General features: G+C 37.6%; 1 protein-coding gene across 1 annotated transcript; it reads right to left on the reverse strand.

The window, feature by feature from the left end:
- Positions 1–3844: 3844 nt before the first annotated feature.
- LOC306860547 (la-related protein 4-like) lies at positions 3845–13926 on the reverse strand. Its single transcript, XM_079402288.1, has 16 exons — positions 13711–13926; positions 11259–11385; positions 9967–10110; positions 9720–9807; positions 9463–9599; positions 9278–9381; positions 9084–9194; positions 8949–9002; positions 8648–8863; positions 8447–8550; positions 6716–6925; positions 6305–6356; positions 6054–6212; positions 5848–5972; positions 5573–5768; positions 3845–4322 (listed from the first exon to the last, which is right to left on the reverse strand). Exons 1-16 carry the CDS (start codon positions 13822–13824, stop codon positions 3933–3935), a joined length of 2331 nt encoding a protein of 776 aa, XP_079258414.1. The 5' UTR covers positions 13825–13926; the 3' UTR covers positions 3845–3932.

The following is a 13926-nucleotide window of genomic DNA, read 5'->3' on the forward strand; positions in this document are numbered from 1 at the left end:
ACGAGAGGAAGTGACAAACAGTTTTTGTTTTCATTGGAGAAACACATTTGTAGCGTGGAAATGCGGCTAAAATTATAGTTATGAGGCCATTCTTCACATACCGTGCTGTTCCTGCCAAATATAGACACGAAGGGCCCGGTGCTGAGGGGCCCCTGAGTGAATGACGCTCAGTAACGTTACCCTCACACTAGTGATTGTTTTCCTGTTACAGTACAATTTTTTAAAGAAACATCAAATGATACAGCGTTATAAATTCACAGTTTACTGTGACGAGTTACTACTGCAAGTTGTATTTTTAACGGTTTTTGAGACAGTGAACTTTATTTGACATTTGCCTTAGAGCCATGTTCTTATTAAGAATTTACCCTTCTGAATAGCAGATAAATTAGTTTGAGAATTATTATACTTGTATGATTTTGTAATTATATTATATACACATTTTTGTGTCCGATAACAGATGTACAATATGCCTTACATAAACACTTCCATTACAAATTCACTGGGGTCATTAAATATAAAAAAAAAAAAACAGTATTTTTATTCAGCAAGGATGCATCAAATGTGCCAGACTTACATTTCAAATAAATGCTAATTGAACTTTTTATTCTAAAAATCCTGAAAAAAAAAAAAAAAAAATGGTTTCCACAAAAATATTAAGCAGCATAACTGTTTTTAACATTGATAAGAAAAATGCTTCTTAAACAGCAAATTAGAATGATTTTATAAAGGATCATGAGACAGAGGACTGGCGTGACAGCTTCGCCATCACAGAAATAAATTGCATTTTACAATATATTAAAATGGAAAACAGTTATTTTAACTTGTAATAAGCAGCAATATTACTGTACTTTTAATAAAATAAATGCAGCCTTGGTGAGCATAAGAGACTTTCAAAAAATCCTAAGAAGAATCCTAACAAACATTTTGAATAGTAGTGTACATCAGTAAACGTCAGGAAAACACTACAAACTTACTCTTTAATTTACTACATTTGAAATAAGTTGAATTTGAATTTAACAGTACTAACTAAACGTCCCTTCCTAGGTAAAATAAATGATTAATGGTCCATAAATGTTTTTGTTTTGACTTCAAATAAATTTCTTCTTAATCAGACAAAGGCAACACAAAACAGTTTGACAACAAATTAGAAAAAAATACAGCAACTTAACCAGTCGAGGGTAAGGCCAAAACAAAATAATTTATTTTCTTTGTGACATTTTATGCAGACAGCTAGAATTTAGTGTCTCACTTCAATCCATTGTTATATAATTCTTCCCTTTGCCACACCAACCCCTAAATCAATTAATAGTAATAACCCAAAAATTAAAGAGACATTTGCTATTTTCTGTAGATTTCTGCAAGCCTGTCAACATCAATACCTTATGCTCCTAGTATAATTTCACATTACATAACAATAAGATTTTTTTTTAACAAGTTAGTGCATTTCATTATCCTAAACCACTAGCTGCTCATATTCATTAATGAAAACAAGGAAAAAAGCCCCAGTGATTTGTTATTTACCGCATTACTAAGCCTCTAGTAAATGCATCAAGTATTTTCTCTGCTGAAATCTCAAAAAAAAAAAAAAAAAATTCAAATGTGTTAAATCTGTGATTTTCTCCCAATGTCTTTTACATAGTCATGATAACAAACTTACAAGGGACAGGGGGTTGCATGGGTATGGACAGCAGAATTAAAATAAATTAAAAACATTTTTTTTAAAAGCAATACTTTACAATGAATTGAACAGCAATACTGTATCCTCCTGATTAAACGTTCAAATAACAGCACCAATTCACCACAGCAACTTTTTTTGTAGTGAATGCATCCCTGCTATTCATGTTCCCCACAGTCACTATCAGGTACCATCTACCAAAGCAACTGTCAATTTCTAATTACCCAAACATGCCACCCTATCAAAACAAAAACAAAAAAAAACACGCTGGCATTGGCATAGCAATGACGACATTCACATTACCATGGCAAAGCTATATGAAACTTTGCAGCAATCATAACGAGAGGATTTTGCACAGATATTGCCCTTTATCCAACAATGCTCAATTTTGGGAGGAAGAAATGTATTAGTTTAAATAAGGGGTTTGTATTACAATTCATGGAGGACACATTCAGGGGATACCGAGCATTTAACATTCAATTCTCCTTTCAATCTAATCTCCTTCAAACAATAAAACTGCATGAAATGAGCATGCCTTTTAAGCTTTGCCGAATTGGAAATTCGTAAAAATGCTCAAAAAAAAAAAAAGTTCAAAAAAGTATTGGTGCTGTAAATAACAGGAATGAGATGAAACGTCACCCTGAGCCAGATAACCCACTCTGGGCATTAGATTTGCACATAAATCATCATAAAAATTACTTTGAAAGAGACCAGCACTGTTGACTTTGGTTTCCAAATGACCAAAAGCTGAAAAATTCAGGACTTCTACTGAAACAAAAAGATGAGCTGAATGTGCCTTAATTTTGATATAACAGTGGAAACCATATTTTATCATTTCAACAGTAATGGATAGAAACTAAACTTCAGACCAGCTTGACCTATATCATATCATGATGACCAACTGCTCCATACAATCAACCAACTCTGAATGTATTGATTATGAATATAAGAACCAATCCACATAACGAACATGATTCTGACTCTGCCTTGCATTATTTCAATCTACCACCACCTTGTTGTAAACATAGTCAAGAGCCTGACTGATTATCAGGATATTTGAGCAGACATTTGAGCAGTCCAGGAAGGAGAATGCACAAAAACAAAAAGGACAAATCTGAGATGACACAAAGTTCATGAGTGCCTATGTACCTGACTGTTAGAGTTATCATTCACAGGCTGTTGGTTACTCAAACTAGCTACAAAAACAATGACAAATCACACATAAAATTAAAAAGAAATGAATCACCCATCAGCAAATCAGTGACATAACAGCATCATAATTGGCAGGCTTTGACTTCATGAAGTGACAGTAGGCTATATATTTGAATCATTAACAAGGCTCCAAAGTTGATCGTAAGTAAATCCGAACGCCCGTTCCAGAATTAATCACGAGCTACAGTATGTCACGCAAACTAACGCAAAACTCCAGACCAAATCGCACTGTCGGACCTAAAGATACTTGCAAAATTATTCATTCAAGCACGCGTGACATATTCTACACGGGATCTAAATCCCAGATGAATCGACTCTAAAGCAAACCACATCCCTCAAACCACCCCGGGGGGGGTCGAGCGCCCAGTGTCCCGTGACTGCGAATGAAGCAACCGAAAACAAAAGAAAAGAAAAAGATGAATCATTGCATGTCAAAGTGATATCTTTGTATAGGTACATGACATCATTTATGCATGTTCCTTTTCTTAGTGCATATCCTCTTTGCAGACACCCATCAGGGCCATCAGACCACCCATTTTCCCCTCTCCCAAGTTAAGAGAGGCCACCCTCCTTTCAAGAAGAGAAAAAAAAATAAAAAATAAAAAAAACTCACATGGATAGACGTTCTGAAGGGACATTGTCAAGTTAGAAGCATAAAATGTGTTTTTTTTTGTGTGTTTCCTATTCGATGGCGTCCTTCAGCAAGCAACAACTGCTTCCAATTACTGATGCCCGTTTTGCCTGGATACCCCAGTCTGTGCATTGTCACTTCATGAGACTTTTCCTCTGGAAGTGCTCCAGGCAGGAGAGGTGAATACCATTTGAAATTTTATATCATATTTCATCTCTTATATATATATATATATATATATATATATATATATATATATATATATATATATATATATATATATATATATATATATATATATATATATATATATATTTTTTTTTTTTTTTTTTTTTATATATATATTTACATATATATCTTATATATATATGCGTGTGTAAATATTCATACATTAAGGATTTCTGTTTAGAGTCTTTACTTTGGCGATATGGGGGGGATGTTCTGCTCTTTTCCAGTGTGTCTGGAACCTCCCTGGGGGGAACCGCGATGGCCGAAAGGAGGGCGTCTCTGCTGCTCCCGTAGCTTGAACCCCCCTGCACTGGTTCTGGGGGGTCCGTTGCTGCGAGAAAAGCCCTGGGAGTCACGGGCCGGTCGGCCCTCCCTGGCCTTGCAGTTTCCCCCCATTTCCTGAGGCCGCTCCTGCTTGTTTGCAGGGCTGGAGGGCTGCTGCTCCTCCGCCTTGTTGACACGCAGCTCTCTCAGAGGCTGCGTGCTTGCATTGTTGGGGCTGGAAGTGGATGCTGGAGGAGGGGGATCCTTAGGTGGTCGTTGACATACTTCAGCGTAACTGAGCTTGCGAGGTTCCTGAGGAGAAGAGGGGACAAATTAGAAAAAGCTTTCTCAATTTGCACAAGCTTTTAAGTACTGGAAGACGCATCTCAACTACATATTCAAAGATAGGTTGCAGAGCTTTAAATAGCTGTGGTATATGGAAATGTCTGGGAGACTTAATTGACTCTGTTGGTTTTAGGCTTGAGTTAGATGGAGGGTGTTAATATATTAACCCATGCAAACCATATGTAAATAAATAAATGGCAAGTGATCAGCTAAGAAAAAATTTAAAGACATTACTATTGCAAAATAATATTGTATTGTAAAATAAAAAAAGGGTTTTATTAATGATAATGGTAATTTATTTTACCCAACAACAGTAAAATTACAATACTAATATTTAGAACTGTCTTAATTTCTTTGATTTCAAACATTCAACCATAGCGGTTACCACAGAAAATATTTATTTTAAGGTTTTTGTTTTTTTGCCAGGTTTTATTTCATAGATTAATACACTTATATCTTAAAATATATTGAAATAAAAAACTAAAATATAAAAAAAAAAATATATATGCAGTCTTGGTGATCATAAATCACTTCTGTAAAAAATATAAAACAAATATTGATAATAGTTTTGATTAGTTAAAAAGGCAAATATTTCAACTGTAAAAACATGTTACCCAGCGCTTTGTGATAAAGAATTCAGATTTTAACAATTCACATGGGTCATACTTCACAGGTAAGAAAATATAGAAATATGTATAAAAAAAAGGAAGAGAAAAAAAATGACATCCCTGTAAATAAATAAAATAAATAGATACTATTATATGTTGTAACCAGGTTTCAAAAACAAATAAGTTACATGGTGGTAAGCTGCAATATTTACATATTACAAAAAATTAAATAAAAAAATAAAAAAAAGAAATGTCCAATAAAACTTACTATAATATGATGGAATATATTCATATTTTGTACAATGTACATACAAAAAATAAGTGTAAGAAATTTGCAAGTAAGGGCAGGGAGTAAGGGAACATTAATCATCCAGGTCAAAAAACAACCAAACAAAAAATCTTAAATCTAGAATAGGACTGTTTCGTTTGTAGGACATACTAGAAATAATGGACAAGCGAAGAGAGAAAATGAGAAAAAAATGGGGCCTTGAACCTACATCCCATTGAACACAGAGTCTATAGTTCTTCAGGAAGACCAGAGACACTCACATCACAGACTACTTGGACCTTCTGAATATAACCGTCAGCCTGAGAGAAGCAATAACTCACCAGCGCAGGAGTACTGGAGGGGGCAGTGTTAGATTGGGGGGTGGATGCAGGTGTGGCTGAGCTGGCCTGAGGCTTTGAACCAGGTGCTGTTGGGGCAGGGGTGGGTGGCACGGCTGCGACAGGGGCAGAGGTAACAGACGTCTCTTTATAAACCGGAGGCTCCACCTTCTCTGGTTTCTTCTCCAGGTGGTTGGAGCTACAAAACACAAGTAGCAAAACTCAGACACTAATAAAACCAAGATTCAGAATGCCAGTCATTTGTAACAATCATTTACCTGGAGGTCACGGGATCAGGGACGTGAGCAGTCATCTTGGCTACAGGCTGGGTGGGCCTGAAGACGGTCTCCTCTGAGGCTGGGACTGCAGGACTCGCAACGGACTCTTTGTTCGAATCTTGCTGCTGGAGAGAAATGAAACAACAAGTAATGAGCAAAACAAAAACAATCAGATTGGTGTTAAAACTTATTGTATTTTAACATACCTTTTCCCTATTCAGTCCCCGTACAACATCAGAAAGGCGGTTCTCCAGCACAGGCTCCCCCTGCGGACTGGCAGAGCAGCCAGGCAGTGGAGGGAAGTTGGAGGCAGCCAGGTCAAACTTGGGGGGCGGTACCTTCACTTGAGACAGAGGAACTGGTCTCTGTGGAAACAAACAAGACAAAAAAACAATTCAGAAGGCATAAATAAGAGGTTCAACTATAACCAGCAACACAAAAAAAAGAAATGCATTACTGTTGTGCGATCATCCTCTCGCCGCCTTCGAGTGCCTCTGTATGTCGTTCTCCTGAAACAAAAGATTAATACAAATTTACAAAATGTGCAATCTGACTGAAATTGAATTAAAACGATATTCTAAAGAGGTGAAACACTCCATAATTGTACTAGTTCACAAGGCTAAACTAAAATAAAAGGATTACATTTTGTAAGGCACATGGGACCCGGAAAAGAGGGCAGCAACTAATGACTATTTTGATCATTTATACACTACCATTTAAAAGTTTGGGGTCAGTACTTAAAAAAAAAAAAAGAAATTAATACTTTTATTCAGCAAGAACCTTTTAAATTGATCAAAAGTGACAGTAAAGACATTTACATTGTTACAAGAAATTACATTCAGTATTAAGAAAGGAAAACCTGACAAACCTTCCACGTCCCGCCATGGTGCCATCATCAGTTGGATCATTGGAAACTAGGTGTGGAAAGGATGAGTTGAGCTCAGTGGATGACAGCACAGGCCCGGCGCTGGAGGGAGGCTGGGGATTGTGCAGGCCAGACAGCCCATCCACAAGAACCACCGGAGACACAGTGGAAGACAGACCATCATTAGCCCTCGTCTGAGGCTTCACATGGTTCCTACTCAAAAAGCAGAAACAGAAAAACATGAGATTTGCTTTAAGTAACAGTGCCTTCTGTCCATTCATACTTAGTTTTTTTTGCTAATAATTGTACAAGTATGGATGTAGATGATGTAGTAACTTCAAGTAACTGGCAGCATGCAATTGCTCCAAAATAAAAATGGAGACAAACAGGCATTTTCTGGCATTAAAACCAGTAATTTCCTGCTAGTGAGCTTACACTGACATGTATACAAATGTAATATATATATATATTCTGGTTTATTGTCTGCCGTAAACTCACTTCAGGCATTTAAATTAGGGCTGTAAATTGAGTAAAATATTTTTTTTTATAGATTAACAAATTTTTTGCAATTCAAGGCAAAATTGTGGGCACTAAAATTTTATTTCACATTAATTCTGACAGCCCTTAATCTAAATGTTTCTTTAAATGAATAAAACATACAGAAATGTTTAACCACTGCTACAGAAGATCATTCAACATAAAAAGCTGTTAGTGTAATGATTTGACTGCCAATATAATAAAGACACAAAATAATTAGTTAACCGAAATATTAAAGTGATAATTATTGCAGTAATTATTTTCTCCCTCCCCCACTCATTTGTTAGTAAACCAGAATTTTGAGCTAGAGAGCTAAACACCAGAGCTGGTATTTTAGCTGTCTGAAGAGGATAGTAAGAATGGATTGATGATTGTTGATATTTGAAGTTTTTGAAGCTGTACCTGAAGGCATTTATTACATTCTTTCTTGAATAGAGTGGAACACTGTGGGAACAGTAAAAAATATCCAAGTGATCTACTGCAACTGCCTACATTCTTGCGCTACACAAAAGAAGCTTGTACATGAATGAAACTTTCTAACTTCTTGTATCAAATACAAAAATGGGAATGCAGATTTCATCCTTTATAATAGAGTACAACAGCGCCCACACCATTTTTCAACAGCCTTGGTTCTGAAAGTGTTCTCAAAAGTATTTAAGTCTTTCTTAAAGAGTTCTAACAGACAAAGGTACAAAACTGTAAATAACAGCTTTAAGGAGGCAAAGAACTACAATCCCAAGAAACATTGTGAATGACATTAAAACTGATTTAATTTTTGATTTAATACAAGTAGTTTGAGAGTGTAGGGAGACTATCACATCATTCACAGTGCTTCATGAGAGTGGGTGGGCCCTAGAGTGTTCTTTCGATTCTACGATTGGTGGATTGGTGTTTTTGCAGAATCATGGGTAATGTAGTTTTTCCACCAGGAATTCCACTGCTAAACAATTATTTAAAATCAAAGAAAGATCAAATTATGCAGGCTGATAGCTTCAACAAAAGCATATACAACTGATTATAACTTCACAGCTCACAGTAATGCTGTCTTTCAACAGTTGATAAGTTACCATCAATTCCCTTACAGAGAAAATTAATTTACTGCCAGAACCCTGTTGCACTCTATGGTGAGGTTAGAACTATACAATTAATCAATTCAAAATAAACTGGTGGTATAATTAAGAGCCCAACTTGACCTACCGGTTCCTGCTAAAGGGACGGCTAAGGTTGAGAGAAGTTGAGCCAGTTTTGTAGTGTCCAGGTGAGCTAAATCCATTGACAAAACCACTGTTGGGAAAAGGTGCCTGTGGAAAACAGCATCAGTTAAAATTATGAAATAAAAAATTCATTACAACAAAAATGATTGTCAGGTGCATCCCTAGTCAAACTAGAAAGACTTACGAGGGGTGTCTCAAAGTATGGAGTCGGAGACGGCGTCCAGGTAGGAGGTACTATGCCGTAGAGTGGGTAATGCTGCTGGGGGCTGTAAACAGGCTGCATGAAGAGAGGGGAGCTGTACTGAGACTGCTGAGTGTGAGATTGCTGAGGATACACACTGCAGTCCAGGCTGCGGTAACCATTCTTCGCAAAGAACGTGTTGATGGCTTTTATTCTGGCCTGAGAACAGGAAACGCAAAAAGGTAAGAACCCATCTGACACGTAGAAACTAATTTAACGCTGCACATTTTTGTAAAGAACTTACCATGATTGGTTTTCCCTGAAATGTCTTCACTTCTTCCCTTAAATATTTATATGCCTGAATGGAGGAAACCCAATTAGTTTAAAATCCAAGGGTTAGAAATTTGTTTATTCTCTAATAAACAACAGAAATTCATACCTGTTGAGCGTCTGTATCCGATTGGAATGTAATGTACCAGTTGTTGTTGTGTGCAAACTCCACACTTATTACCTTGGGACAGTTTTCATTCTTAAACAAGGCTTCCACTTCCTGATGAGAACAACAAACACGCACATAAATATAAGAGTATCCTAAGATAGCCGCAGCTTCTACTTCTTGATAATATTTCTCACCTCAACAGGTGTTGTTTCAGGGACTTCTCGCAGAATGATGATGCATCTCTTGTGATTTGGCCGCACCTTTTCCCCTTTTTCATCAACTTGGACCATCGGAGATGCTGTAGGCGGTCAGAGTAATATTAATTTTTGTACTGTGAATAAAAAAAACTGGATCATAGATGTAAAATGCAGGCACGTACATCGGAGGACATCCAGGATGAGGTCTGTGTCAGTTGTGAGGACCTTGATTCCTTCCATGCTGGCAATAGTCCAAATAGGGACAAACTGGTCACTGTCCATTTGAGATATTAAGTAAAGATCCTTAGATAAGTTCTCCCTGTGGGATGAAAGAGGAGCATCAGTAAACGTGGCTGACAGGAGGAGAATGGCCGTAAAGTGCTGTTTACTTAGTTGCATTAAATTGAAAGCTTACATCGTATTACACGGCTGCACTTACCTTGAGAAACAGAACTCCAATTCTTTTTTGAGAGACTCACGCAAAGCCTCTTCAGAGACAGGCTGCTCCTCGGGGAGCTTGGACTCCACTGCGCGTAAACAAAGTGCATAAACAAAGGTAAGTGTGTGGCAAATGCCTGCTGATTGCAAAGACCAACAACAGTTAGCAGTAATGGATTTAGGAGATTTATCTTATTAACATGTACACATGAACCAGATCATATTTCAAAATTATGAACATCACATACCATTAGTTGCTGTAGTGTGCTCAGAAACCGGGAAGCTTTGGTCAGGGGGGTCCATACCGTTCACCACACCTACTACAGTATCAGTGGTGCTGTTGTCCTCAGGAGTGGAGAAGTCAGACGTGTATTGTTTACCTACAGAGTTATCTATGTGAACAAAGAAACAAGTAACAGATAAACAAATCATAAATGCATTAAATTAGATTTTTTTGTATTTTATGCGTGTCGTGGTGCTCTCCATATTGGAGGCAGAGGGTGACTCGGGGGAGAGGAATTGTTGAATAAAATCATTACTTTTGTTTTTTTTGCACACAAAATGTATTCTCGTAGCTTCATAAATTTACGGTTGAACCACTGATGTCACAGACTATTTTGTCAATGTTCTTGGTACATTTCTGGGCCTTAAACATGGTCGGACCCTCGCTGTATATGGAGGGTCAGAAAGCTCTCGCATTTCATAAAAGATCTCTTGATCTGTCTTCCGAAGATGAACGAAGGCCTTGAGTGTTTGGAATGGCAGTGAGTAACTAATGACAATTTTAATTTTTGGGTGAACTATCCCTTTAAGGAGGATCAGTGTAAATATAACCCAATGCATTTCTTAGGAGGCTTTTCCATAGGATACTGATTATACATGTGTTCAAAATCAGCTAGATGCATTTTTTTTTAAGTTACCTTTGACTTGACAGTGTCTAAACTGGCTGTGTGTATGGCACAACATTGGGGAAAAAGTGAGACATAATGCAACAGCCGTCTGCACATGTACATAGACCATCAAAACAAATGCTTTGCACCTACTGGTAAAGTTTTGGTTCAGTCAGATTTAAAAAAATAAATTACTATAATACTATAGTACTATAATACTTTTACTTAGCAAGGATGCATTAGATTGGTCAACTGACACTAAAGACATTTATAATGTTAAAAAATGTTCTATTTCAACAATTTTCATAAAACTTAATGTTTCTTGAACACCAAATCAGCATATTACAAGGATTTCTGAAGGACCATGTGACACTGAAGACTGGAGTAATGGAAGCTGAAAATTCAGCTGTATCATAAATAAATTACATTTTAAAATAGAAAACATGCGTTTTAAATTGTAATATTTCAACTGTTTTAATGTATTTTTCATTACATAAACATAGCTTTGGCGAGCACAAGGGACTTTAAAATGTTTACAAAATATCTTATCCACCCAAATGTGTGAACAGTAGGGTATATGCATTCTAGAAAAACACTAACAAATCAGTTGCATGGAATTGAGATTTAGAATGCATGGCAATTTCCTTTACCTTCAGCCGTATTGTTCTGGGACCAGGGGGAGGCCACAGTGCCATCCACAGGAGCTTCAGTTTGTGATGCAGGGATCTCCTGCCACACCTTGGCATTAGGGTTCAGACCAGCTCCTTTAGCAGTGACCTGGAACAATAGAAGTAAATTAGTTCAATAAACCTTAAGTCTTCAAAAGGCATTTTATAGTATAAGCATGGTTATCTTGACATTCCTCATTCTCATTTTTTTTTTTTGGTCTCTCTTTATAGGCATGACATACAAAACCCTTCCTGTGTCGTTCCCAGGACACCAAGGTTTGTTTACATGTCTTGATTGACACAGAGAGCAATGACAGATGAGCCCACTTCACCTCCCCACAAAAGCAACCCAAAATGCCCACGGAGAAAGCTAAGTGCTTAACCAGACATGAAAGATAGTACTTCAGTTAATGATAATTAGCCTAATTTGAAAACATTAACAGTGTAATACAGAAAATGGGTTGTTTCTCACAGATATGAATACTGTGCTAGGATTTTTTGTTTGCAACTAATCAAGAGTGATTAACTTATAAGAAATTAAACAAAAATGTGTTAAAACAGAATGCATTGGTGAGAGAATGAACTAAATAAATTCTCAGTAATACGAACACACAAAGGCAGCACGAGGTGAGCAGAGTCACATGGGCTCATGTTTACAACACATGAACAGCCAAAACTACCATTTTATTATTGGTCACAAGGCCTCTCATTGAAGATAGCAGCCGTCTCTATAGCAGAGGTTCAATCTTTTTTCATGACAGAAGTTCCTGCAACAGCACTATGGCAAGTGTGATTTCGCTTTTATACAACAGTTCAATAAATAATTCATTTTGAGCAACATTTCAGAAAAACTGGCCATTTTAGCACGTTTCTTGTCCACCAACCAAATGTTTTTTTTTAAATAGTACAAAGCATGTAGTTTCAGGTCTGGAACAGCATATGTGAGTGAGGTAGAGTGATTCAGCTCCAGATCCGCCATGTGTACATTTATTACATGTTTAATATTTTGAAAACAAATTGTACCTGCTCATTTCACATGGCCACGGGGGCGCCAATGGGAACAGCCACCTGCTTCCTAACCCTCATCCTCCACATAAACTATCAAAAACAGCTGTTAAGCTTTGAGCCTGTAACACAAACAACACTAAAATACCCTCTAGGATAATGTGTTTCTAGAAGATATCAGCCTGAAGATTTAAGCCGAAAGCAGACATATTGTCATTCACTCTCTGCTCGGCTGCTACGGGTCCTGCCCAGATACAGTGCAGGAAATGTTTGATATATTAAAAGAGAAGAACGTCAGCTTACAGCTAGACAAGCTGAAACAAATATTTGCTAATTATTACTCAGAAAACCATATCAACATCTAAAGTCGGCGTAATAAACATTATTTGGAGTTCATGTGTTTATTCGATTTTAGCTTCACTGGAGCTCACGTGTGTCATTTGACTGCGTGAGTAAGCTTATGAAAGCAGGCCGCTGAATGAATGCTGGCTAATTACAGCGGGGTTTGCTGCTGAATTTGCCGTTTAAAATCAGTATCTCTAGGCCAAAGTATGAATTAATATATTACAAACAAGCAAAATACTAATGTGTGTATCTTCGCTAGCATATGGGCTAATTTAGCCGGTTCACTCTTGTCATGTTCGACAGCCTTAAAGGGCCAGTTCTCCCAAAATTGTACATTTTGTCATGTCTTGTCAAGTTTTCTTTATTCAGTACAAAAAAGGTTGGTTGTATTTGTGTTTATTACCATATCAGCTTCACAGGAGATTCGTACAGGTTTAACAACAAATAAACATTTTAAATATAATTTTGATTTGCATTATTTTGCATATCCACAGCTCTCTATATATAAAACACTGTAATATAACTCTATATAAAGACACTGTAAATGTCTATGTGATAAAAATTGTAACATTTTTATGTGTCCATCTCAGAAAACTAGGTATTTTATAACTCAAAAGGAGATATCAGGTAGGACGTCAGACTGACAGCCTCAGTCTCCATTCATTTTTAATGCATCGTTTTCCAGTGGAAGTCAATAGGGACTCCCCTCGTTTCTGTTCATAAGTGTTTTGAACGACATGATCTTGAGGAAATTACATTCTTGGGGTGAGCTATCGACTGTGTGAGAGAAAGCAATCTTAAAACCACAAAAACATGCTGCAAAGTTCAGCCGCAGATTAGAAATGGCTTTTGCAAGCGGGCCAACTAAGATTAATGAATCATCCTGTCAATTGCCAACCAGAAGCGTCTTCGACAACATGGCCAGCTTGCAATTTAGGTGATGTCAGAGCTTGCGAGCTGTGTGTGAACCGACCGATGGCCTTATATAGCAAGCGATCATACTTCCTATGACCCTATTTTTAAGAAGGGCAACGGCCAGAGACCGATCGTCCTGTTGGGGAGGGGTGAAGAGGCCCCGACTCACCATGACGCCTGAGTCCCCCCCGGTCCCGGGTGTGATCTCGTCCTCCCCACGGGGTTTGGGTCCCGGCTCAGCCTCCTCCTGCAGCTGCGGCTCTCCGCCCTGGTCTGAACTCATCGGCCGCTCCTGGCTCACCGCGCCTCCGTCGTTCTCTCCCTGCCCCCCTCGAGTCACCCTTTTTGCTGATTGAGTGGTTAGCTAATACACCAGTAACGTTAT

Source organism: Barbus barbus, assembly GCF_936440315.1.
Source record: "Barbus barbus genome assembly, chromosome: 41".
NCBI classification, from domain to species: Eukaryota; Metazoa; Chordata; class Actinopteri; order Cypriniformes; family Cyprinidae; genus Barbus; species Barbus barbus.

Excerpts from the sequence above, each read along its gene's own strand:
- LOC306860547 (XM_079402288.1), bottom strand. The coding sequence starts at position 13,824 with ATGAGTTCAGACCAGGGCGGAGAGCCGCAGCTGCAGGAGGAGGCTGAG. Across the intron at positions 9,808-9,966 it reads GCACACTACAGCAACTAATG|TGGAGTCCAAGCTCCCCGAG; the intron begins GTATGTGATGTT and ends GTTTACGCGCAG. Across the intron at positions 5,973-6,053 it reads GGGGACTGAATAGGGAAAAG|CAGCAAGATTCGAACAAAGA; the intron begins GTATGTTAAAAT and ends ATTTCTCTCCAG.